The sequence below is a fragment of the Toxotes jaculatrix genome, chromosome 14 (assembly GCF_017976425.1).
Source record: "Toxotes jaculatrix isolate fToxJac2 chromosome 14, fToxJac2.pri, whole genome shotgun sequence".
NCBI lineage: Eukaryota > Metazoa > Chordata > Actinopteri > Toxotidae > Toxotes > Toxotes jaculatrix.
The window spans coordinates 20,295,305-20,319,176 of NC_054407.1; the positions used below are offsets into that span (position 1 = coordinate 20,295,305).

Here is a 23,872-nt window from a genome sequence, read left to right on the forward strand (position 1 = left end):
CTAAGCAGATAAACAATAAAATAATCAGAAGATTCATGGATAACGAAAACAATCAAGAGTGGCAGCCTTAGACTTCACTGTGTGCTCACTTTTTATTTTTACTGTAACATTAAGATCTTTAGCCTGACCCATGATCACAGATTTTTTTTTTTGCCCTCGGCTGTGCAGTAGTACACAGTTGAAGTGATCTGAACTCAACACGTGAGTGCAGCGCTGCTTATGATCACCAAAGCCTTCGGGGGGGCTAGAGGAGATAACACGTATGACTCAATCTTGTTGAGTGGAGAGATAAGCTTGTTGGGAGTCTTGTTATCTCCTAGTGATGCCTGATCACTTGAGAGCGGTATGGGGCTGTCTTTGCCTTATAAAGCTGCAGCTCCTGGGATGGCACCTTGACAGTCACAGGGTATTTATAGTGGAGAGTTGGGATTAGTTTCAAACTGGGCTCTGTTTGAAGTCTTCTTTAAATGTGCTATTGTGCAGGAACTTTTGTTTGCTGCCAAAAACTCTGTTGCGCTGCTTCCAATTTATTTCCTCAGGGTATTGCTATGAACACTCAGACACTTGAGTTTATCCAAACCACCATGTGTCCCCTCACTTTTCAGTCATTACTAACCACAGAAGATATAAAGCCTGCATTGGGTAGATTTAAGAATCATATGAAGGGCATTTAATTTTTAGCCACACTCGTCTTAGTCTTTGTTTATCATACATACTGAAATGATCATTGTATCTTATTTTGGGTTTAAAAGATCAAATAAAAAAATATGGATGAAAGCAGAAAACCTGATTGAACGTTGTGTCTTTTTGATTTAGAAAGAAAAGAGACATGATCCGATATCTTGGATTATGCTGCCAAAGTGAAATCAATTAAGTAAATGTCTCTACTTCAACCACTTCATACGCATCTGCTTGGACATCGGGCTATTTTGTTTGTTCTGCCAAGCTGAAATATCGATATCCATAGATAGCTTTTCAACCACATGTTCCCTCTCACTAAAAAGTCCTTGTCTGCAGTGACTTGAAGGGCACAATCATTAGCCTGCCACTTTCCAAAGGTTACAGAATACAGACCGCATTTATGATTCCTCGAGATAAGATTTGCTTCCTACAAGCAAAAAAACAAGAAGGGAGTGGTCCTCATCGTTTTGCTAAAATTTCTTTTCACATTGATCTCTGTACACTGGACTTTACACGAAAGGAAGCCACAGCTGAAAAGAATGACATCTCTAACAGGAGATGTAGTGTGATGTGGGTGTGCTCGAGGTGTTGATGTGGGACTTTTTGCCTAGTATGGGGTGTCAGACACTAATTTGGTATGTATGCTTGCTGACTTGCAGCCCTTTGGGAGTGAAGGCATTCACAGCTGAGCTGAGCTGGACAGCAGGGAACAGAAGCTTTGGTTAGTTAGAGATGAAGTACAAAACAGAAATAAAGACTCAATTGTTTTAGATTGAAACCTCAGCCTGAAAGTCCTCTAATTAGAAATGGCTTTATATCAGAACAAGATACAGAGAGGTGACAAATAGAAGGAAAAAAACCTGAGTAAATGAGTTGAGAAACATAATGAATGCAGATGCTTCCACCCACGTACACCGCATGCTACAGCTAAGCAACTGACACCCATTCATGCTGTGTGGGACGTAGAAAAATGCTGAGCAGGTCTAGCTGATTCTGATTTTGAATCAAGATGTCAAGAGGAAAAGATCTAAGTGACTTTGAAACGGGGTTCGTTGTTGGGGCACGGATGTGAGGGGCGTTATTCACAAAGACTGCTCAGTTGGCTGGTGTTTCAATAGGAAGTGACATCTTCATTTAGATCTGTGGGAAATATGTCAGCAAATGGGGTCGAACATTTGATGACCGCGATGCTCGCGTGTTAGCTTCCTCAGGTGACTGAGAATGTCAGTGCAGGACGTGATCAGACTGTGTCAGCAAGAACAGTCCGTCGAACCCCACAGTACAGCGATGAATGCACATTTGAAACTTCAGTGGTGGGGGGGAAAAAAACCATAACCACTGATATGGTGAGATGAGTCATCCTCCACCATGTTCTCGACAAGTGGGCGAGTGCATGTGTGGCATACACCAAGAGAACGGTACAGGCCTCAGCGCTTGACCCCTACAGTGAGGTAATCCGGTGGCTCTGTTCTGCTGTGGGGGGCACATGGGTGAATGATCACCTCCTTTCGTGAAACTGCTCTGTCCTGATGGTAGCGGTCTCTTCGCCATCCGTAGGACACAATGGGACACTGATTGGTTTGATGAGTATGAAAATGATGTGAGTTAAATGCTGTGGCATGTTTTGGTTTTTCCTTTTATTTTTTTCTCATCTGTAAGGTTTGCTAAATGCAGCACACATCATTCAGTGTTTCGAGGGCCTTGTTGTTTTCCTGACTGTGATGGCTGTGTGTGTGAGAGCCTGAAGACAAAATGGAAATGTGATTCTATGTTTGGGCAGAGATCCTTTTAGACACAGCAATTATTTTCCTCCAGACCCTGGGGATGGCAGGGAACGCTGGACAGGACTTGTTTTTTGTTGTTTTTTTTTTTTTTTTAATTGGATCACATGGGTGATTTGCCGTGTATTGTAAGGGATATGCTTCAGTGTATTTATGTATTGATTGAAATGTCAGCTTGCTTGCTTTGACCGCAGCACTGGAAATTGGATTGGTGTAATGAGGTTCATAAGGTTACTGATTTTAGAGACATGGCCTATACACATATTCATACACAGCAAGTTTGACTGATTAAAATTTGAGAAAAAAAAAGTTGCTTTTCCACAAAATTTGGGCTACCTTTACCTTTATTACCTTTAATTAAATACTAATTATTAATTTTATGTACTTTGTTGAATTAAGCTTTAATCACTATATCGCTGTAAAGTTTCAAATCCAGTAAAATAAAACAGGAAATGGTTTTAGTTCTAGTTAATGTGTGCGCAGGAAAACACAACCTTATGTTCCCCAGTCATGCTAATGGTTGTGAAAATTGTGAGTAAAGGCAGTGGATTCAAGGTTAAAGAAGTTCAAGGTTAGGCTTTGCAGCCGATGAGCTGCACAGGAAGTAAGTGTCTGTACGCAGCAGAAAAAAGTGAAGAGTCAAGCAGCCACATAAGCGAAGTAGAGTCCAGAGATCACATGTTGTCTGTCTTGTGTGGTATTAATCATTCTGCCGACCAAGGGCTGCTCTGGAGGCTCTGAGGAGTCATAGATCTGGCACTCACACTTATCTTCAAGTCACTATACATACAGAGTGTGGAAACTCAGAATGTCAGATATCTCTGTAGAAGTTTGAGCCTGATATTTCAGTTCTGCAAACATTTCTGTAAAACAGTTTTTCATTTCATTTAAACCTCCCATGGATCATTTGTCAGTCAAGCACAGTGGGATATACCATGAGCTGAACATTACTTCCTGTGCGGTGGAGCATTTTTCCTAAAAGGGATGTAATCATCAACATATTAACTAACAAGGATAAAAAAACAAACAGATTGCAGGATGACGAAGTTCAATGCCTTTTTACACGCACTGGACAGAATAAAACTGGTCAGCGGTTAAACACTCGGCCTTCTCACTGAGGAGTGTGCTGCCTGTTTTTTATTACACACTGATGAAAAGAACTGAAAGCAGGTGGTGAAATATGCTTTGATATTTTTTTTCTGCGGTGACTGTCACATTCCATTTGTCCTGCTGAAACACTAAGTAGATGAGTGCTGTGTTTAGAGGTACTTTTCCAATCTGCTTGATGACTTTTCTTGGAATTTGTTATGATTTTAAAGGATTTGAAACAGTAACCTCAGCCTAATTTTCATACTGTCTTTGCTCATAATAACAAATCATTTCATTTTTTTCAACATTAAATCAAACATCTCTCGGTTTTGTGACAGCTTCGTTAGCACTGCCAATACCACTGAAAATCAACACTTTGCAGCAGCAGAGTTAGTTCTTATCCTCAAATGGGGATAAAGGTTGGTAGTGTCAAATGCACGTGTCCTTACTTGATGTCTGCAGAAGAAAAAAATATACATAAAAAATTGCATCATTTAAATCTTAGCTCCATTGTAATTTGATATTTTTAACAATGCAAGCCTTACAATTGATATTTCTTTTGAGGACAGCTAGTATGTAACCCTTCAGTTCCAATTTAAGATTGTTTACTACATTATATAAGCGCACAGTCACCACCCACTAGCCAGACAGGCACTGATGAGCAACGCCTGAGACGATCAGCTGGGTCATGACGATACTGTGCCAGACTCAACCTACTCTAAATGTAGATAACTATTGTTTGGCTGAGTAGAGAACAGACATCCCAAGTTAGTTGTACATGACTTTTTTTTTTTTCTTTTTTGGGGGGAGCAGGGGACACTGAGGCTTGTCATTACAATAATGCGACTGCCTTAAAAACAAGAAATGACATGGGAAGTGAAACCATCTAACTCTAAAAACACATCCTTGAATTTTTTTTATGGTTAGCAGAGGTATCACGTTAAGGCTCAGTATGATGGCTCAGTGAGTTATTTCAGTGTCTGAGATCACTCTGAAAAACAGTATTCTTTCGACAGCCTCCCTCAGCTATTATTTCTCCCCCCAGCATCGAAAGTTTCAGGAACATGCTGTTACATCTATTGTCATCCCACTGTAGCTCTACACCTCTGGTTGTCCGTAGCGTTGGTGTTCAGGAATTTAAACTTGCACATGAAGTAGCCAAATCACCTCTTGTTGTAATGTGAAGTATACACTGTATGTATTTGGTGTAAAACATTCATCGTTGTTGCCATTGAGCTTGTTTTATGAGCTGTGCTACAATTAGCTAGAGGCTGAATGAGGAGCCAGCTGTCTGGCTGCTGTACTCTGTGTGTGTTATTACATTTACCCTCTACTATCTGCAAAGCATGCCTGCCATGTCTCTGTCACTATTTAGGGAATTCATTTATGGCTGCAGCAACAAATTCTCTGAAGACGTAACGTGCGTAACTGTGTGTTTTATATTTGCATAGCGTACAGTAAGTGTTGGCATGTGGTATACTACTTGAGCATGAAAGCAATTAGATGAAATAAAAGTCAAATGGGTGACCGAGTTGGGTCAAGTTCCCACTGGGAGGCGGGAGGCAAAAACCCACAAATCCCTAGAGGGAACAACCCAGACACTAATTAAAAACTTTTATGTCTGTGTTTGTGCACACACGAACATAAAAGTACATAGAGGAGGACAGCAGATGTGTGTGTGTGAAAGAGTGTCAGTATATTCATGTGCTTACTTCTGACTTGTTTTAATATGTCTTGGATTCTGGTTCCCAGAGAGAATATCATAAAGTGCTCTAGACTGGGTGCAAACAGTCAGGAAGTCTTTAAGAAGTCTGTTTGAAATTCAGTAGCAGGCACTTCACGTGTTTTGTGCCACATTCAGTTCAGTGATTAACAGCAAAATGTACTTAAAGAGTCAAGAGTAAAAGTACTCATTATGCAACACAGTGGTTCCTGTCAGTGTTATACTACATCACTGGATTATTGCTACTGATGCCTTAACACATAAACAGCATTTTTACATTGTGGCTGGTTAAGGACGAGCTAAAACTCAGGGAAGTAAAAAGTTGAACTGCTGAGAACTGATATTCTTCCTCTGGTCAAATACCATAAGTATATTCAGGAAGAAAACAATCTGTGAACTGGGTGATTTGATTGAAGTGGAAAGCGAGTCCCATTTTCATTTGTGTTTACATATTCCCATGATGATTGAATATAAATCATAAATTTTTCCATGAACCAGTTCTGAAATATTCTGGTGTGCAGATGATCAAAAGTTCGAATGGTTGTTTAACTTTGATGTGTTGCAGTTTGCTGACTTTGTCTCAAAGGCCTGGAAAGAACGCAAGGTTGACTTTTTCTGTAGTATTTATACAGATTTCTCTGCTATGACATTGAGAATGTTTTTGTTAGTGATTTATAACCCTGTTTGTGGAAAATAACGACCTTAAACTGTGACTGTGAATGTTACACAAATTAGTTTTCTTTATTTATTTTTTTTTAACTTTTTGTGGTATTGTTTTGAAGATGGATTCTGGATCTGGCTTATATGAACTTGTGGTGTGCTATAAAATGTGAGAAAATAACAGAAAAATGCCCACAGATGATGCTGTCGAATTTCATGGTTTTTTGGGGTTTTTTTTCCAAAACCTGAAGAAACTGTCACATATAGGATACGGAAATCCTCACAGATGAGAAGCTGGTACCAGAGAATGTTTATTTTTGGCTTTAATGATTATTAAAATAGTTGCCATTATTATTTCTCAGTTAATGGCTGATCAAAAGTTAATTCATTCAGTCATATAAAGCAGCATAAATTGGTGGTATCTCTTTTTTTTTTAAGTGCACAACTGTAGTAAATGTACGCGTTACATTCCACCGCTGATTCAGTTTCATGTAATCACATTTCCTTAAACAGAGTTTACTCGCACTGCCTTTTCTCAGTAAAACAACAAACCTCGTGTCATTAATTGCCATGCTCCGTGTGTTGCTGTGTGTGTGTGTGTGTGTGTGTGTGTGTATAAAGTGATGGGGGGGGGGGGGGGGGGGGGGTGTGCTGTTAAAATAATGCCCCGGCTGTCCTGATATCCCACAATTCTACTCTCAGCTGCATAGTGGAGTGTGATAGGCTGGTGGAGAGGGGGAACTGCAGCAGAGTAGCACCGCTGTCAGGAAACAGAAGCCCACTACGAATGCAACTCGCATAACCAGCCGAACGAGGACGGTTTACCTGGTAATAAACCTCTCTTTTTTTGCTGCTTTTCTCCCTTTATTTTACGCCGGCGCTTTCTTAGTAGACTCGCTTGCTTACCGGTTTTGTACAGTTCTCTGTTTTTATTTCTCTTTCTTGCCATTTTCGCCTCATCGGACCACAACACCCGCGGCCGATGACAGATAATTAACATTAAAATACGCTTCTGCTGCGCTCACTCAGGCGGAAAAGTCGGGTGGACGTGGCTAGCCGTGGTCAACCTTTCGAATCCAGCTATGGCTTTTTCTTTTTTTTGCATTGTAGCCTTTCGGTGCGTAACGTTGTAGCGGTATGTTGTGCGGGTTTTTTGTTGTTGTTGTTGTTTTGCTGAATGGGTTGCCCGCAGCGGTGGCTACCTTGTTGCTTAAAGTCAAAGCTCGGGCGGATATTTCAAAGAAAACACGGCCGCTGAAGGTACAGGAGGCTAACGTGTTCTAGTTCTCGGGGCAGAAAGTGGAAAATGGGTTAAACGACACGACAGAGATGCTTTTCCAACCTTTTAATCCAGCGCTTTCACATCAGTGAAGGACGGCGCTGAGTCACGGTAACATTTGAAGGCAGTTCTCGGATTAAAATCGCTACATGGTCGGATCTTAGGACGACATACTTGGGTGTTTTTGATCTGCAGTGCGGTAGGCGTGGTTAGGGGCTGGATGACACAGTCCGGGTCCTCTTTTAGCATCCTCACATCCTTGAAGGCACGGCGTGCAATGGCCGGAGTCTGACTGACTGAACCGTTTAATTAAGATGCACAGTAAGCTGCTGTTGCAGTGGCATTGAAAGGCAGCAACGTCTCGGGCCTTGTTCGCGGGGCTTCTTCACAGTTCACTCGCTGGGAGTGCGCCTTTTGAGTGTGGTCTAAATTTACTTCAGCTTTGTGCACTGTGTGGTGGAATACACTGATAGTGGCCTTTCCATCCCTCCATTACAAAAAAAACCCCAAAACAACTGCTGATTACAGCATTTTGTTATATGTTTTAGGAAGCTCTACTAGCAGACACCATCTATCCTTAGACCATGTAGATAAGGAAACACCCCAAATATATGATTGTTCATTTAAAGTTTCTGTTAAGCACTGCAGAGACACAGTGGGGTCATATTAAGGTAAATACAGTAACAACAACCTCTTTTTATTGGTTTTGTCTGCAAAAGCTGATGAACAGAATGCAGTATTATTGTTTTAATAGTAGATATATATTTTGAAAGCTTTCTAGAGTATGTTCTGAACAGCAGAGCTAAAACCATCTTTAAAAATAGAACTACAGTGAAGACAGCCGAGGCCAACAACCCAAAAGGTTCATTTTAAAGTGTATTTACAGTATGCTGCTCCTGGAAACCAAGCTAACGCTAGCATGAGATTTGAAGGCGAACCACTCCGCTCCTACCACCCTTCCCTCTCCCTGCTCCACCCAGCCCTTCACCTACATCCTCGCTGTGTTCTCTCAGCTAATGGAGAAATCGGGAGCTGGCTAGACTGTGAGTCAGACATAGTGACCTCCTCCAGCAGCTATTACTAACTTGAAGTCTCAGCACGAGTAGGAGTGATAGACCAGAAGCCCGTTCACGTATTGATTGACAGCCATGTTCTCCCACCCGTGACTTCGGCCTTCTCTCATCACTAAGAAGGGCGAGGCTCGCTCAGAACCATAAGAATGTGGTATATCTGCACTGCTCCCAGGCTATACAATGAGTCAGGGTTACAGAAGCCATTGATAGCAACTCTCCACATTAAGATATTTTGAGCATATTTTAACTAAAAAATATTATAAAAAGTGATATACTGTTTATGCTTGACGGCAGGCGTTATTGGTAATTAAGTTACAGCTGATTTACTGATTACCTATAGCTAATCTCATAAAACGCCTAATCCCTGCTGGCCAGTCGCAGTCGCTGCATAATATGTTATTAGCTCTCCATCAGTCTACCAAGATTTGGTTCTAATCTTTTGCATTAATAGGAGATTTTCCCTTTGTCAAAGGTGCAGTGCAGCTGGGTTTGAGTGCTAACTCTGGCAAACATGTATATCAGGAGTCGCTTTTCCTGTCAGCCACATTGCTGATGTGTGTGCCAGGTTCTCAAGGAAAAACCAGCACTGGCCTTAAGCGACAGCACGCCAATGAAGACACAGTGATCGCGTCGCATAATGAGGTACAGTCAAGTTGAGATGACAATAAGTTAGCTGGTCTGTCTGTTGTATCCTTGAATGCCTTACTGCTAGAGACAGTAATGCTAAGAATGTAAACGCAGCAGGCTGACAAGATTTATAGCCTCCTCAGCAAAAATGCTCTCTGCTTGGAGTCACCTTCATGTGACCAGTCCTCCTCTTCCCCAGATTCTGCTGTTGGGTTGTGAAGCCTCTTGTCCAGTTTGGCCCATAAAGCTTCAACTAAATGATTTTTGATCATTTGTTTGCAGACCGAATGAAAAGCCTCTGAAAACAGTCCTCCAACAAACCCTGTCTTCCTCTGTCTTTTAGCTGGGTGTTTGATAAATTGTCTGCTGAGTGTTTATGTAAAGTATGACTTCATAGATTAAGAAAACCACAAAGAAGTGATGCCACAAAGCATCAGTTTCGGGATGTGTTTGCTGAGTCACTGATGTTACAGTCCACGCTTAGTTTGTGCACTACCAGAGCTGGAGAATGTTCTGGCTGTATGCTCTGAGTTATAAAACAGATCTGGATTGTTTAAATTGTTGAATTGTTAAGGGCAGGACTCACTGTGCTAAGCTGTAAAATGTTGACATGTTATTGAGGAACATTTTGCTGATGCCTAATGTCAAATTAAATGTCAGTCATTTGTTACTGTTTCACCAGAGTCAGATAATCAATGAGTTCCTCAGTTCGCTTGTTACACCAGTTTAGGTCGACTGACGATTAGGTAAACGCACACCAGTGTCAGGCCAAGTCTTCTGCTTTCCAGTATAGCAAAGTTGTGGGTCTGTCCATTCCAGTCTTTCCTGTTTTAACTGTTTACCTCTAGGGTTTTTGGGGGGTGATGCTGGAGACGTTATTTGACAGAAGTGTTGAAGGTTTCCAAAATTCTAAGGCTGCAACTTGAAATTCTTTCCATTACTGACTAATCTGGAGATTATTGTCTTGATTAATCAGTTGCTAATTTGGCTTATATATGTCACAAAATAGTGAAAAATGTCTGTTTTCAGATATTTGACCGAGAGTTCAAAGCACAGAGAGATTAAACTTATAATAACAGTTACAACTGTTTCTGATCGATTGACTTATTGACTAATCACATCAGCTCTACAAAATTTAGCATTGTGTTCAAAAACGTATTATCAAATGTGTCTTCTCAAAAGACATACCGAGTTATGTTACTATCACAGTACGACTTCTAACCACTGGTTGCCACTAATGGTGGCACTCTACGCATGCAGAGCTGAATATAATGTTGCATCTATTATAAGTTACTGCAGTTTCCAGTATTCAGTGAAGGCTTCAAATCTACTGTAAATGCAAAGCGACAAAAATTACTGAAGTACATTGTTTGCCTGTGAGAGGATGTCACGTTACTGACAAAACAATACTTTTGTTTGTTGTTTTGAAGTTGGGACGGTTAAAAACACTTTGGGGAGCTGTAAGCCCTCATCAGAGGTGTCTCATTTGAGTGGCCAGACCAGCTACATGATATCCTGTTACAGTAGCTGGGTTTCTGTGTGACAGCTGTCAGCCCTGCAGCCATGTAGAGGGGTCACATCGTATACAGCAGGCCTGCTCGGGATGTGCCTTGACGTGTCAAAGAACGCCAACCATTCCCCTCCATGTAACCTCCATAAGCCCCCAGGGGGTTATGGGTGTGGGGGTAGGGGTGGCAGGGATGGGCCCAGCTGTGGTGTACTCCGGCTAATGGCACTCAGCACAGATGGCAGTCCCTCATCTTCCCTTGAGTGTGTGTGTGTGTGTGTGTGTGTGTGTGTGTGTGTGTGTGTGTGTGTAGACTTTCCAACAGTGTGCATTACAATCACAAATGGACCTTAAAATGGAGATTTGCATCACCACAGCCTTTAGTGTCAGTGATCAATTATGTAATGTAGCTACATACTGAAAAGCCTCTGCTGAGCTTTTAGCATGGACATGAACATCCACAGCAGTGGGTTGTGTCGGTACTATGTATGAACGTGATTTGCTTTCTGATTTTAATTGGTCTGTGCATTGGCTGACAGCGAGTTTGATAAACTGTGGACTGGTTTTGATTTATATCGGAAAGAAGAAATTTGTGCGTAGCCTTAATGATGTAATTGTTCTTCTGAAGAAGGTTTGTTTCTGGAGGAAGACAAGTAGACTGATGGTTTCTGCTTGTCTCTCCTTAGAAGCATTTGCATAACTTCCCATTAGGGATGGGTTTCGATAGCCGGTTCCATTTTGGATCTGGTTCCTGGTCAGCAGATTACCCAGATTCATTAAGCTCACACGCTAACAAATCTCTTATTAAACCATTATCTCTCCTCACTCTTTTTAAAAATGGGAAACATATGAACACCAGCATGTCATTTTTACATTGGACTTTAATTAGGCAGCCACTAAAAACCGTAGTGTTTCTGTATTCTCGACCAACAAAAGGTGATCAGAGATCTTTAAGTTGTGTATTTTTTATTTTTATTGTTTTAAGCCTTAGTTAAACGTTGAAATGTATACCGTATAAGATTCCTGGTAAAAACTTACCAAACACCATCCGTTTGACTCCAAATGTAAAAGCTTTCGTGACCCGAGAGATTGAATCTCCGTTACGCAAGATTAATCAGCAATAGAGCAGCAAAGCGCGTTAATTTATTTGAAAGTATCACAGATGATTAGATTAAAAAGACTTTGCCTTTGTATTAAGTGGAGTCTTACACTCAATATGATAGGGCTATATTGGTGCAATCATCAGCCGCCGCTGTATGCTAGGAGTAATCCAAGGCGCTAAATGAGTTGTGAATACAGCTTTCTGAATGCATAATGTATGTGCCAGTCCATGGCGAGGGTCACACACAGGGCTACTGTGTGGGTTGTTGTGTGGCCCTGTGAAGAGTGCCTGTCACCAGTGACTGAACGTATTCTTCTTCCAGTTCTATGGTGCTAAGATGTTCCTTTCTTCCCCTCCTGCCATAGTTCCTGTTTCATAGGGGGGTTAAGACAAGCAAAGGTTAGCTGTGCAGCCATCATCTGTCAGCTGATCACTGAACCGCTCCTCGCCCTACCACAAATGGCGCAATAACAGCAGGGAGATTTTAACTGGATTCTGGTTGAATTCGGCTCAGTTTTTTTTTTTTTTTTTTTAGAATTGCTTGTCTTTGCTCAGAAAACATGTTCTTTTAAAAGCCAAGTTTGGAGTTTGGATCCTGTGACTACATCACTTCATTCACATTGCTGCTACTCAGGCCTGTAATCTAGATTTGGTTATCTTTACAGCCGTTTTATAGCACCTGAAGTTACTGAAGTTGAATATTGGAAAGAGTTTGATCAGCATGTTTTGTACAGTGACCCTTGATGCTTCAAACCGAGGCTCGTGATTTCTCTGAAACACTGAGAAAAAAACTTTAAAAGTTCCGACTGTTTTCACTCATTTCTAAGCCCAAATTTACTGCTGTTTTGAGTCAACATCATTCGAATCCATTTAAAAATGAACAACTCTCTGTTCTGACTTGTTTTCTGTTTCTTGGCAAAGTCTGATTTGACTTTATATCGTAATCCTTTTTAAGTAATTCCATGGGGATTCAAACCCACTGCTCATTAGCAAAAATGAACTGCCCTTTGGCACTCAAAAAGCAGTTCCCTACTTAAGAACTGGATCATTCTGGATTGCAATAAGTGGCAATACCTAATGAAATTGAATCTAGAGGTTTTTGTAGTTTGCCAAGTCTACACATTGGTAATCACACCTGTGGGGTTTCATCAGAGACAACAAAATATTCAGCTTCGTTCAACTCAAAGTATTTTGAAGTCATGTGTCTGTCACAAGCTGCAAGATGAACAAAACAACACAGAGGCATGATGAGGGCATGGTCTCCAGCTGTTTATGATCCAGCTGTGTGCCTGCCAGTGTTGTTCACAGCAGGACACAAGGAGTTGGACATGTGGGCCCAAATTTAGTCCCTGAAAAAGTCTGTCAATTTATGTTTTCTGACTGAGACAGTTTCCCAACCATAAATTGTAAGATCTGTTGAATCCCCCACCAAAGGTTGTGGCATTTACCAATACAGTACCCAGTGCTTTTCTCTTTGTTTTGCTACACTTTGTTAGAGCCACAGCTCTCCATTGTGATTGTTTCAGTCGTTCATCAGCATGTTATAACTTTTGGGATCACCTCATCCCACAGTGTGTTGGCTTTGTTGATCCAGAGGCTGCTGTCCCCAGCCATGGCTGGAAGTCACAGATCCTCCCCTGAATCACCCCAGCCCGGAGTAAACACCGCCCTATAAATAGAGCTCAGGGAGAAGCAAGCCAACAGCAGAATGACAGGCATCCGTACTACACACCCCAGACTCTAAGCAGAGGCCCAGAGTGCTGTCCCGCACACACGCCCTCCAAACCCCACATCCCAGTGTCAAAGCCTGTGGGTATGGTTAGCACGGGGGCCCCCGGCGTGATCTGTCCTATCTGTCATCTTTGTTTGGCAAAACTGGCCATTAGATGTTTCCTTTCATTACCCAGTTTTAGGCTCTTGGGACCACATCTGCTGGTGCTGGTATGCTGCTATTCACAGAGGGAGAAGGTCATGCTACACATGCTGGTGCAGTTCAGATACTTTGGATGGTTGTGTGTAAATACTCTACAGAGGATCTGGGGGAGGGGGAGGGGGGCTAGGAGAGAGACTGAGGGAAACATTGAGGGACATACCATTTGGATTATTTTCATTAAGGATTAATCTTTAATGATTAATCCTTAATGAAAATAAGCCTCTGAACATTCTGTTCAGGATGTTTCTAAAGCAAAGTGCAGAGTATTCTCTGGTTCTCCAGTGTGATGATTTGCGTGAGCTCCTCTGTAAACTCACTATATTTGGGCTTTGTACTGTTAGTCAGACTAAGCACGACATTTATAGACGTCATTGTGTGTTTCAGGAAATAATCATGGACATGTTTCACTATTTTCTAACAGACTATTATAGACTAGACATTATAGACTAAATCAGTACCTTCAGATTAATCAAGACTGAAAATAATCATTTGTTCCAGCTCTAATTTGTAAAGCCTATAAAATTTAAAGTAACAAAAGGATTTAGTTTCTATTGTTACTACATACAAAAAAGTTATAAATCCTTACGTTGCAGAGGCTTTGTGTACAGCTGTTTTGCATTTTAATATGAAAAATTATTTGAAATTGAGAATCACTAATTCAATTTTGTAGTTAATTTCCTCTTAATCATTATTTTAATTGGTCTGATCTAATTAATGATTTAACCAGCTAATAAAAATGTAGATGCTTTTACCAGAGGATGAGACTTGAGCCGCAACAGATCGACTGGTTGATGGACAGAAGATTGATAAGCAGTGGTTTTGACTCTGATTTATATCATTGTAAACTCAATATCTTTGGGTTTTGGGCTCTCGATCAGAGAAAACAAGTCATCACCTTGTGTCTATGGAAATTGTGATGTATATTTTCTACTATTTTCTGACATATTAGTTTAGTTTTAAACCAGTTTAAACCAGCCCCTCAGTCTATGTGAGACATCAGAGCACCATCAGTCTAAGCACTTTCCATTATCAGCTGCTGTCACCACTGAGATTATTGAAAAGGGACTAGAGTGCACCTAAGCCACTTACGCTAATTTCACTTTTTATTCTGCTGTCAAACAATATCCACATCTCTGCATTTACATAAGCAGGAAGCTTGTAATAATAAGCTTCCTGAAAAGCGACAGTAGATCAGCTCATAACAAGTCAGCTGACTCATCTTTTTTTCCTCTTTTATCCTCCCCTTTTCTCCTCTCCAGCGTGATTTACCATGACAACTGAATCAGGCGCAGACTCAGAGGCCAAGCAGCCGCAGGAGAACAAGGAGACGGAGAAGGGGAAAGCTAAAGCAGCATCCCAGCCCAGCCAGGCAGCAGCTGAACCCACCTCGCCTCAGAACCAGCCGGAGCAGCTTCCAGCCGCTGCCGGACACAGCACCCCGGCCAGGAAAGAACAGGTCAGCCTCTTCATAACCACAGTCACCACTTCATTTCTGTCTGAACTGGTCTTACAAAATACCCAGACAGTTGTCATGGACAACTGGAATTTCATGAAATATCATTCACCATAATATACTCTTTAACACGCCTTCCCATATTTTAACCATGCTTATCAGATTTTGAATGAGGATGAATTTTCAAGGTGTAAACACTGTAGCTCAGCCTTCAATTTGAGAGAAAAATAAAGATAAAAACAAAAACAATACACACCATTCTTCCCTCTCCTGAATGAATTGTATCTTTGTGTGAAAAATGGAAATGAACATGGGGACAAAAAAAAAAAAAAGAATTGTGACGACATGGGCACGGTGCCCTCAGTGGCAGTTACAGCCCCACATCAAGTGCAGTTGTCCTTATCAGTTCTCTGTGCTTTCATTTTGGAAACGTGGGTGAAAACACTGACTGGGAAACCACCGACAAAGTGTAAATGTTGTCATTGCTGGCAGTACGTCAGCTGATCGTACAGATTAGCACAACATCACACAGCTGTGGGAATGAAGAGCGAACTGAGCTACTGAAGTTGGTTGAAAATAAAACCTCATGGTTTGTAGTGGTTAATGGTTTGAGGTTTGCTTTAGGGCAATGAAAGCATCAGAAATAACCAAAGTTTGGTTGTTGTGGCAACACCTGGTATGGTATGATGCTAGAACAACCACTGTCTCCAGATTTATCTAGTTGACTCACCCTGTTTAGAAAGCAAGGTCTTATTTTTCTTGTAGGATAATTGATCTTAAAATTCCCATAATTTTAGACACATAAACAACTGCAATGATGCAATGATTATTTGCTGTTTAAATTTAATGAGCTAAGAACGAGATCCTGCAGCAGGCATTTGGTCTAAATAGGTGTTTTTATACTGTGATGTAGAGCAGTGGAAAATTCAGTTCGCTGTGTTTCAAATCAGTGTTTCTTTTGTATGAATGAAAGTGTAGCCTGTGGCTTGTCCACGTTATATAGGCAGACTTCCCACGTAGCTTGTGATATTATCTGAACACTAAGTGCTTGTCTGGAGGTTTTGGTCCAAGCAGGCTCCTGGGCTCACTATCTAATCGATCTGTAGATTGAATTTCCAATGCCTCGAAACTACAGTCTCAGACAGATTCCTGCCTATTCCCTGATTTACCACTTGAAAGGGAAACATTGTGGCCAGCTGCACATGCGTACGAGATTTGGTCCTCGGTATGGGCAGCCTTGGCAGTCGTGCATTTTTCACTGCTGCAGCTCAAGGCACACTACTTTATTCCAAACAGATCACTTACTGAACTGAAGCTTGAATCAGTCAAGACTCAAGCATCTTTCTGGTGTTTTACTTTAAGGAACCACATGTGCACAAGCTTTAAATCAAACCAATTTATTTGTAGGACACGTTTACTGATTGCACAAGGTTTGAAACCTTTTTATCTGTTTATTTTTCATCAGGCCAAAATTGCTCTGTCAGTGGGAGCTGAAAACATTTTCAAAATCCAAAATGAAAAAAGGTTGTAAGAGGTTTGACTGATGTTTGGTGCATGTAGGTTCTTAGACGGCATTAGAGTGGGGATTAGCTCTGAGCTGTCCTGTCTTATTATTTTTGCACTTACGTGACATTGTAGGCATGTAGCTGATGGTTGTATCTGACTGCAACACCGGATTAAGTTTAAAGTTGTAGATGTCCGTCTCTTACAAGGAACCAATATTAAGGAGTCACAAGGTCAAAGTCACGACAGCCAGATGTGGAAGTGCTGAGAAAAGCAGAGCTGGGTTTGAGATGTTTCACCGTCTTATGATCCACCTCGTGTTTGAGCACCTAACTGCAGTTGCAGCATGCTCAGGCTCACAACCCCACTGACCTAGAAGTGTGGCTTATATCCTGATGTGGAAAAATGAAGTATTGAAACGGGGCGTTTGATGAAGAGAAGAAATAGAGCATGAGTTTACAAATGAATCATAATGGGCTGTAGTGAGAGAGGAGCAGAAATGGGGAGAGGTGATGGGATAGATTCATAATGTCCCAGATGGAGCAATGCAGCAAAAAATCACAACATTTGATGTTTTAATGTTAATGCTTCACTTGCATGACTTCATGCTTCATACTTGACATGATAGAACTTTGTGGACATCAGAGTTTTTTTTTTTTCCATACTGTGAATTCAGAGGTAATTATCTGATTAATTGTTCTGGTTGTATCAGACCACCACTGTCTTAGGACAAGCTTAGATTTAAGGCCTTTGGTTTCATGAATGAGATGAATTACTTTGATTTGTTAGGTATTTAATTCACTGGTTTAGCCAAAAACCATTGCCGAAACATTCCTGTCCAGTTATTTTATCTCTTACCACTTGAAAGGGAAACTTACTACTTTTCTGTCAGTCACTCACTCTTGTGCGTGACTGTAGAATGGCAGCCAAAGGGCTCATGTTTCTCCTTCATAAACATTTGTTACGTACTGTTTACAAAAACAAGACTATGCTAGCGGCTCTGTGAGGCTGTACCTCACATGCTCACAGTGAAGGTGCCAACATGTTGATGTCAGGCATGTTTAATTCTTACTTTGTTCACATATCCTAATTATCAGAGGTTGATGGGAATGTCATTCATTTTTGATAGAAATAGAAAATGTTTGTTACAGTTCGTCCTCTGGGGACCATAAAATTAAAAAAAACAAAACAAAACATGTAGTTTACTTCCTGCCAGTATCCCTTAAAATCCATTTATCATGTTTGCACAGCCCTTGTCATGCCACACTGAGGCTGATAGATGATGCTCTGCCATTGTTGACAGTGTGTGAACTGATAGAAACATGCCTGAGAGAAATCACAGCACTCTGACACCAGTGCTGTCAATGTTCTCTGTGAGGAAGCGCGTAAGAGTGAAGTGGCCTCCGTTTACAGTTTCTCTACTGTGAGAGCTCCTCTCTATTGTTCATAAATCATCCATAAATGTTTGAAATCCTTTGGTATTTCTTGAAAATTCTAAGTAAATTAAATTTAAATTATTCTGTCACTTTAACTTTCAAGCTCATTAAAAGTGATAATCATTTTCCTGTGTGGTTGGATCTGAATGAGTCCACAGGGAGAACTGGTTCACACGAGCTTCAGTAGATTCTTTAGGAACAATGCGATGGACATAGCCTGAAGAACAAGATAAGAAATTTTCAATATAGGAATGAAAAGGGGCAGTGAATCCACTTTGTGTGCGAATAAGAAGGAAAAATGTCTCAGAGCCAGAGGCTTCTTTTTTAGCATAAAGTCAGTCAGGGCGGCTTTGTTTTCAGCGAAGTGGAAAATTGGATTTTCTCTGTTTAAGACAAAATGGCGGTACACCTCTAGGTCTTCTCAGTGGGACCTGATTACATTCAGTCAGGGTCCCCGGTCTTTGTTTTTGGGTTTTGGACATGTGACATAACTGGTGGTTTTGTCAGAAACAGCTACATTAAGTAACTGACATTTAGGGCAGTCTGAGGTTGTTAAGTAAGGAAACGGTGTACAGGAAGTATTTTTCATTTCTGATCTGTGAGCACATTCAGCCTAAAAGCGTTAGATTATTGATCAGAAAGTCTTAATTCATCCTGTAGAATAAACACAGAGATGTCACGCTGATTACTTATTGCCATACATAGAAATCCATTAGTCATCTCATTAGAGTTAAGTGATGCTTGTCGTCTTCCTCTCAGGAGCAGCAGGAAGAGGACCAGGTATCTCACAGGTCGTCCACCAGTCGTCTGTCCAAGTCTCCTTTGAGAGGAGTGAAGAAGGTGAAGATCATGCAGTGTAAAGTCACCCTGCTGGACGGCTCCGACTACACACTCAATGTGGAGGTGAGATGGGCTGTTTAAGTGTTTATAATATTATCATTAAATTAAAATAGCATTTCAACATAATAGCCATTTTTACATTAAAAAAAAAGGTTCCAACAGCTTTTTCACTACTCAGCCAATTTACTGTCAATTTACAACACATACATCTGAAGGTGTAACTCACATGGTTTAACAGCTTAGAGCCAGAAGCATTTAGAAAAGACCAAAATATTGAGATTTTGTCTTTTTGGTAAAGGGTAATAAATGCTGTTGAACTGATATATATAATCTCTTTGCACTTTAGATATCTGTTTGCAATTAAACTGGCACTGCTGTTTCACTTGGCCCTTTGAATTCCCTCGCAGCAATGCAGCGGCACTAATGATATTTGCAGTATGTCAGTTATATCAGTTCATAATGACTATAATTAGACCAAGACTGAAACGTCTAATTTTATTTAGAAAGAGCGTTCTTAAGAAAATCTACTGATTATAAGTGAGGACATTTTCATGATTTTATTTTTTCTTTTGGATTTAATTGTCTTTATTTCGCAGGGAAGGTACAGATTAATTGTTAGATGGGAAGGAGGAATGCAACAGATGTAATGTATGTAGGGCATAATTTGCAGGGCATAAGTAGTACATCTTAATCAGTTTTCCTTAATCGGTTTATTTTGGGTTCTGTTGCTCTGCAGCTTCCTTAATCTGAAGGCTGGAAGCCTATTTGCTATCTTATTTAACAAGGCTCTGTGTATGCAATGTACAGCCATAAGCAGTTTTCCTTGCAAAAGGAAAAGTTATCTTCATTTCAGTTAACAAATGATGCAACACGTGGCACCATTTAAGCCCGGTGGTCCATGGAGGAGAGCAACTTCAATTTCTGCGTTGATATTTAAAATACAAAAATGTGTCCCACAAAGACCGTCTTATAAGGAGCTGAAAACCTTGAGAGTTTGTGCCTGGATTTCTCTGCATGTCAGTCTTGTGATACTTGGCCTGCTGTAATAAATGAATGAGAACAAATGTGTGCTATTTTGGTAACCCTTCTTAGAAGTATGGATTTCATGGATTTCACTGTGCATTTACATTTGCATTGTGTCAAATTGCTTTGGGGGATTTGTTTTTTCCTCCAAAGCTAATTCTCTGTGTAGTCTTGAGAGAAAAAAAAAAATTCACATAACAGTTCTTAAATGCATAGTTCGTACTTCAAAGCTTATCCGCTATCCAGAAATAAACCCTGTGAGGAAAGGAGAGCCAAACATCAGTGAAAAACATATGTCTTTGTGTTGTAAATATGAAGCATGCAACCCCACCGTCCCAGCAGCGTGGCTCTTGTCATAATGCGGAAAAATTAAATATGGAGGTGGGATATTTTGTGAGGAGAAGAAAAAGAGAATGAGTTGCTTGTAAATCATGTTTAAGAATGAGAGAGCAAGGTGAGGTGTTGAATGGCTTCATTATTTCAATCAAATGTTTTAAATTTAATTGATAATTTAGACAATCTATATCGTAAGTCCTATAAGGTTTTGGTGGATTTCACTGCACATTTACATTTGTATTGTATCAACAGCAGCACTGTGTAGCCTTTGACTAGAATCTATAGCTCTTATGTTTCCAGTATTCACAAGTAAACCCACTCATCACAATAGAGCCCACATTCAGTCAAGGAAAATGTCTTGTTTGTAAGTGTAGGAGCTCCACAGAATAATAGCTGCTCTCTGCCAGTCTTTCTTTCCTTCTTACAACATTATGAATTCAGGAATAAATCTGACCAATGGACATTTCTGACATTTCACTCTTGCATGTTTTCCTCCTAACAATACAAAGTTGAGCTTTTTCTTAAAGCCATGAGACTTTCAACTTTCGTACTTTTCCCAAAATGTGTGCGAGCTGAAGGAAAGAACCCGACCCTTCTCCTCAAATCTCCTTTGAGCAGATTCCTCCCCACCAGGGGTTTGGATAGAGGGATTAGCTGCCTGTTATGGTGGTAGTGGTGGTGAGGTGAGGGGTTTTTAACTGTGAAATGGGAACATTTGTTGAAGGGAATCAGTGTCATTGACTCAGTGCGTTGGCATGATTACTCAGTGTCCCACTGTGGCCAAGGAAGGATCCTTAAGGACAGTGATCTGGAAATGGGGGTCAGTCTGGACTTCTTACCCATGAGAGAGACTCAGGCCTTGTTTCTGCTCATGCTCTGAACAAAGTAAAATACCAGAAAATTGAAATTGAAACAAAAATAATGAGAATGTTACCTTAAGTTACATGTAATTTAGTTAGAGACATTAACCTTTATGTGAATGTAAAATAAAAACTTCACAACATGAGATTGAAACCGGCTTCCCTTCCAAAATTAACCGGCAGGTATTTTAAAGGGGAACTTCACCAATTTAGTAGTCTTTTGTTAGACCCTCCCTGCCTGGTAAACATCCTTTAAACTCCACACAGCAATTTTCTTAAGACAGGCTTTTTATTATAATATCTTATTATTCTTGTTATAGTGATCTTAGTCTGTAAAATTGGCACAGCCCTCCTTCAACAGATCGAATAACACCAGACAGCAACTAAACATGAGTTAATTGTGTTCTCTCTGGCCTATGTTATTAAATATGTTATGATGAAAAACACACAAATGCTTGTTTTTCCTCTTGGAGTTAGAACCTTCAATTATCTCAGTGAATATATTTTGACGTGATATGAACAGAAAACCAAATCAGTCATTGGCCTTTTGAGGGCCTCTATTTCATTTTCTAGGAGCACATATTTCTCAGAAAAGAAACAGATTCATTTTCCGGAGTGTGAAGTAGATTACATCACATTGAATACACAACAGTTGAGCTTTTAGTGTATCCACAATGAACCTCCTTATTGTCATTTAATCTGTTGCAACCCCCATGAAAGCAAGATCATCTATCTCAGATGTTTATACCTTATAGAATAAAGCTGACTAATATCTGGTGATGTGTGAGTCTGTGAAGTGTGAACATCACCATTTACAGTGTGTGTTTGTGTCTGATAGAGTATTAAATCACCATGTCCCATCTGTTAGCTATCTTGTAATCTCCTTGTCAGCTATCTTGTAATCAGCTTGTTAAAGCTTCACAAATTACTTTAAACAGGTATCTGATAATCAAAATAGTCACTGATCTGTTTATTTTGGGGACATTTTATAGACCTAATTGATTATGCAAAAAAATAACTGATAACTGAAAAGTACAGTTAGCTGCAGACCTCATAAGGACACCTCGGCGAGCCTTTGAATTATTAGTTGCACAGCCATGTTTAAATAGCAGTCTCATCTGCTTCTTCACTTGGTCATGGCAGAATCAGGCACCTTTTTAAAGAGAATGCAAAATCAAGCTATGCTAATTGATGCTGTAGTGATGCACGAAAGGGTGAGTCATACCTGGGTGATGCTGGTAGTTGGACAATACACCCCTAATCACGGTAACAATGTCTTTATGGGTATATTTTATACAATAGTTATTAATACCGACTGACAGAAGTGACACTTCATTTTAAAAAAAAAACAAAAAAAAAAACAAGTTCATTACAACAAAAAGAGGAAATGACGGCTGTTTAGTTGCCTGCTTTCCAGAGGAGTTGTCATAGCAACCAGTAAGGCACAGACATGACCAGTCATACCGCTTGCCTGAAACTAAAAAAAAAAAAAAAAAAAAAAAAAAATCTGAACGAGTCCTCTAACAGCTAGGGTGAAACGCAGCAGACATAAGCTATGGTAGGTCATCTTATGGGGTTTGACACAGTTATACAATTTAGGTCAGAGGATTCTCAGATAATTGCCAGGGAGTCCTCGTCCTCCCCCCGGTCCCATTTGAAACTGGTCCAAAATGTCAAGAATTGACATTTTTATCCTCCTGACCTTGTAGTTTTTCCAGCTCAACTCAGTTTTCTCCTCTGGGGAAAAACGCCTTCACTAATCATTTGCTATCATTTTCTGTGACACAGAGCTGCTGAACCTCCCCTGCTTTACTTCAGAGGGTGTTATGTCTCAGTGGAGGGGGGAAAAATTCACATCCCACTGTGTCATTGTCATAAATCATAGTCAGATTTTTGAAAATCCCTTTAGATGCACATCTTTGTCAACTACACAACAGTGCATGCAAAATGCTTAATCTGCAGCTGTTTTGATAATCTGTTAATAATTGAAGTACTGCTTTTAAACAAAAATGCCAAATTCTGTTTGTAGTTTTTCCAATTTGCCGCTTTTCTCGGTTTTATATCATTGTAAACTAAATTTCTCTGAGTTTTGGAGTGTTGTTTTGACAAAACATGACAAATTTTAGTTCTTAATTTAAATTCTTTTTAATTTGAGCTCAGTTTTTCCTTTCAGTTTCCTGCTGTTTCCATTCTCCTTAACAACTCTGGGGAAAGCAGAGTACATTCCAGATCAGTCAGCTGCATCTGTTACACTCCTAAAATATTTACTCTGGTTACCATAGCCATATCTGTTAGACAACTATGCGACTAAGCCTAAACAGAGGCTTGCAGATCGCAGTCTGTCTTGTATGTGTGTGTAGGCTCTGTCAGTAAAGCCAGGGCTAAGTGTTGCATTGAGAAGCCACTTGTCACAGCAAGGCAGCAATAGTCTGACACGACTCTGCTAATTCCCTCTGAGATGTTCTGGTAGGATTAACTCTCTGCCACCAGCAGCTTTATAGCTCTGTCAAAATCACGCACATACTCTCGAATTTTCTCATAAAAATGATTTGTGCACGCTAAAAGCATGCATGTGGACACTCGTACAAATGCACCATATGTGTCGGAGACTGCGTTGCTACTGCTTCTGTTACTCATCTGCCAGATGTGTGTGTTTATATCCATGCGGGCCTTCATGTCATGAAATATGTGGGCTATACTCCACTTGCATGTGAATCTTACAGATGCATAGGCGTGTTCTGACTCCTGCTGCTAGACTGTGGCAGTGGCTTTCAGCATATCCAGCGCGAGGAGCAGGCTTTGGCTCTGCTGAGGCAGAAGGCGTCTGTGTTGTGGCAACTCAGGCCTTAAAATATCCCTTGTGTGCTGGCCAAATGAGGCTGTGAAGTGGGGCAGATGACGGACCTGCAGCTGATGACATCCAGGACTCAGTTAGAGATGTGCAACTGATCGGTGTCAAGCCTTCA

General features: G+C 40.5%; 1 protein-coding gene across 1 annotated transcript in view; it reads left to right on the forward strand.

Moving 5' to 3' along the window:
- The first annotated feature begins 6,652 nt into the window (after positions 1 to 6,652).
- Positions 6,653 to 23,872, forward strand: part of epb41l3b (erythrocyte membrane protein band 4.1-like 3b) — a 38,930-nt gene continuing 21,710 nt past the window's right edge. The window contains exons 1-3 of the mRNA XM_041054407.1: positions 6,653 to 6,762; positions 14,715 to 14,911; positions 18,607 to 18,750. Coding sequence (XP_040910341.1) covers positions 14,726 to 14,911; positions 18,607 to 18,750 — 330 coding nt within the window. The 5' untranslated portion in view covers positions 6,653 to 6,762; positions 14,715 to 14,725. The remainder of the gene's footprint in view (positions 6,763 to 14,714; positions 14,912 to 18,606; positions 18,751 to 23,872) is intronic.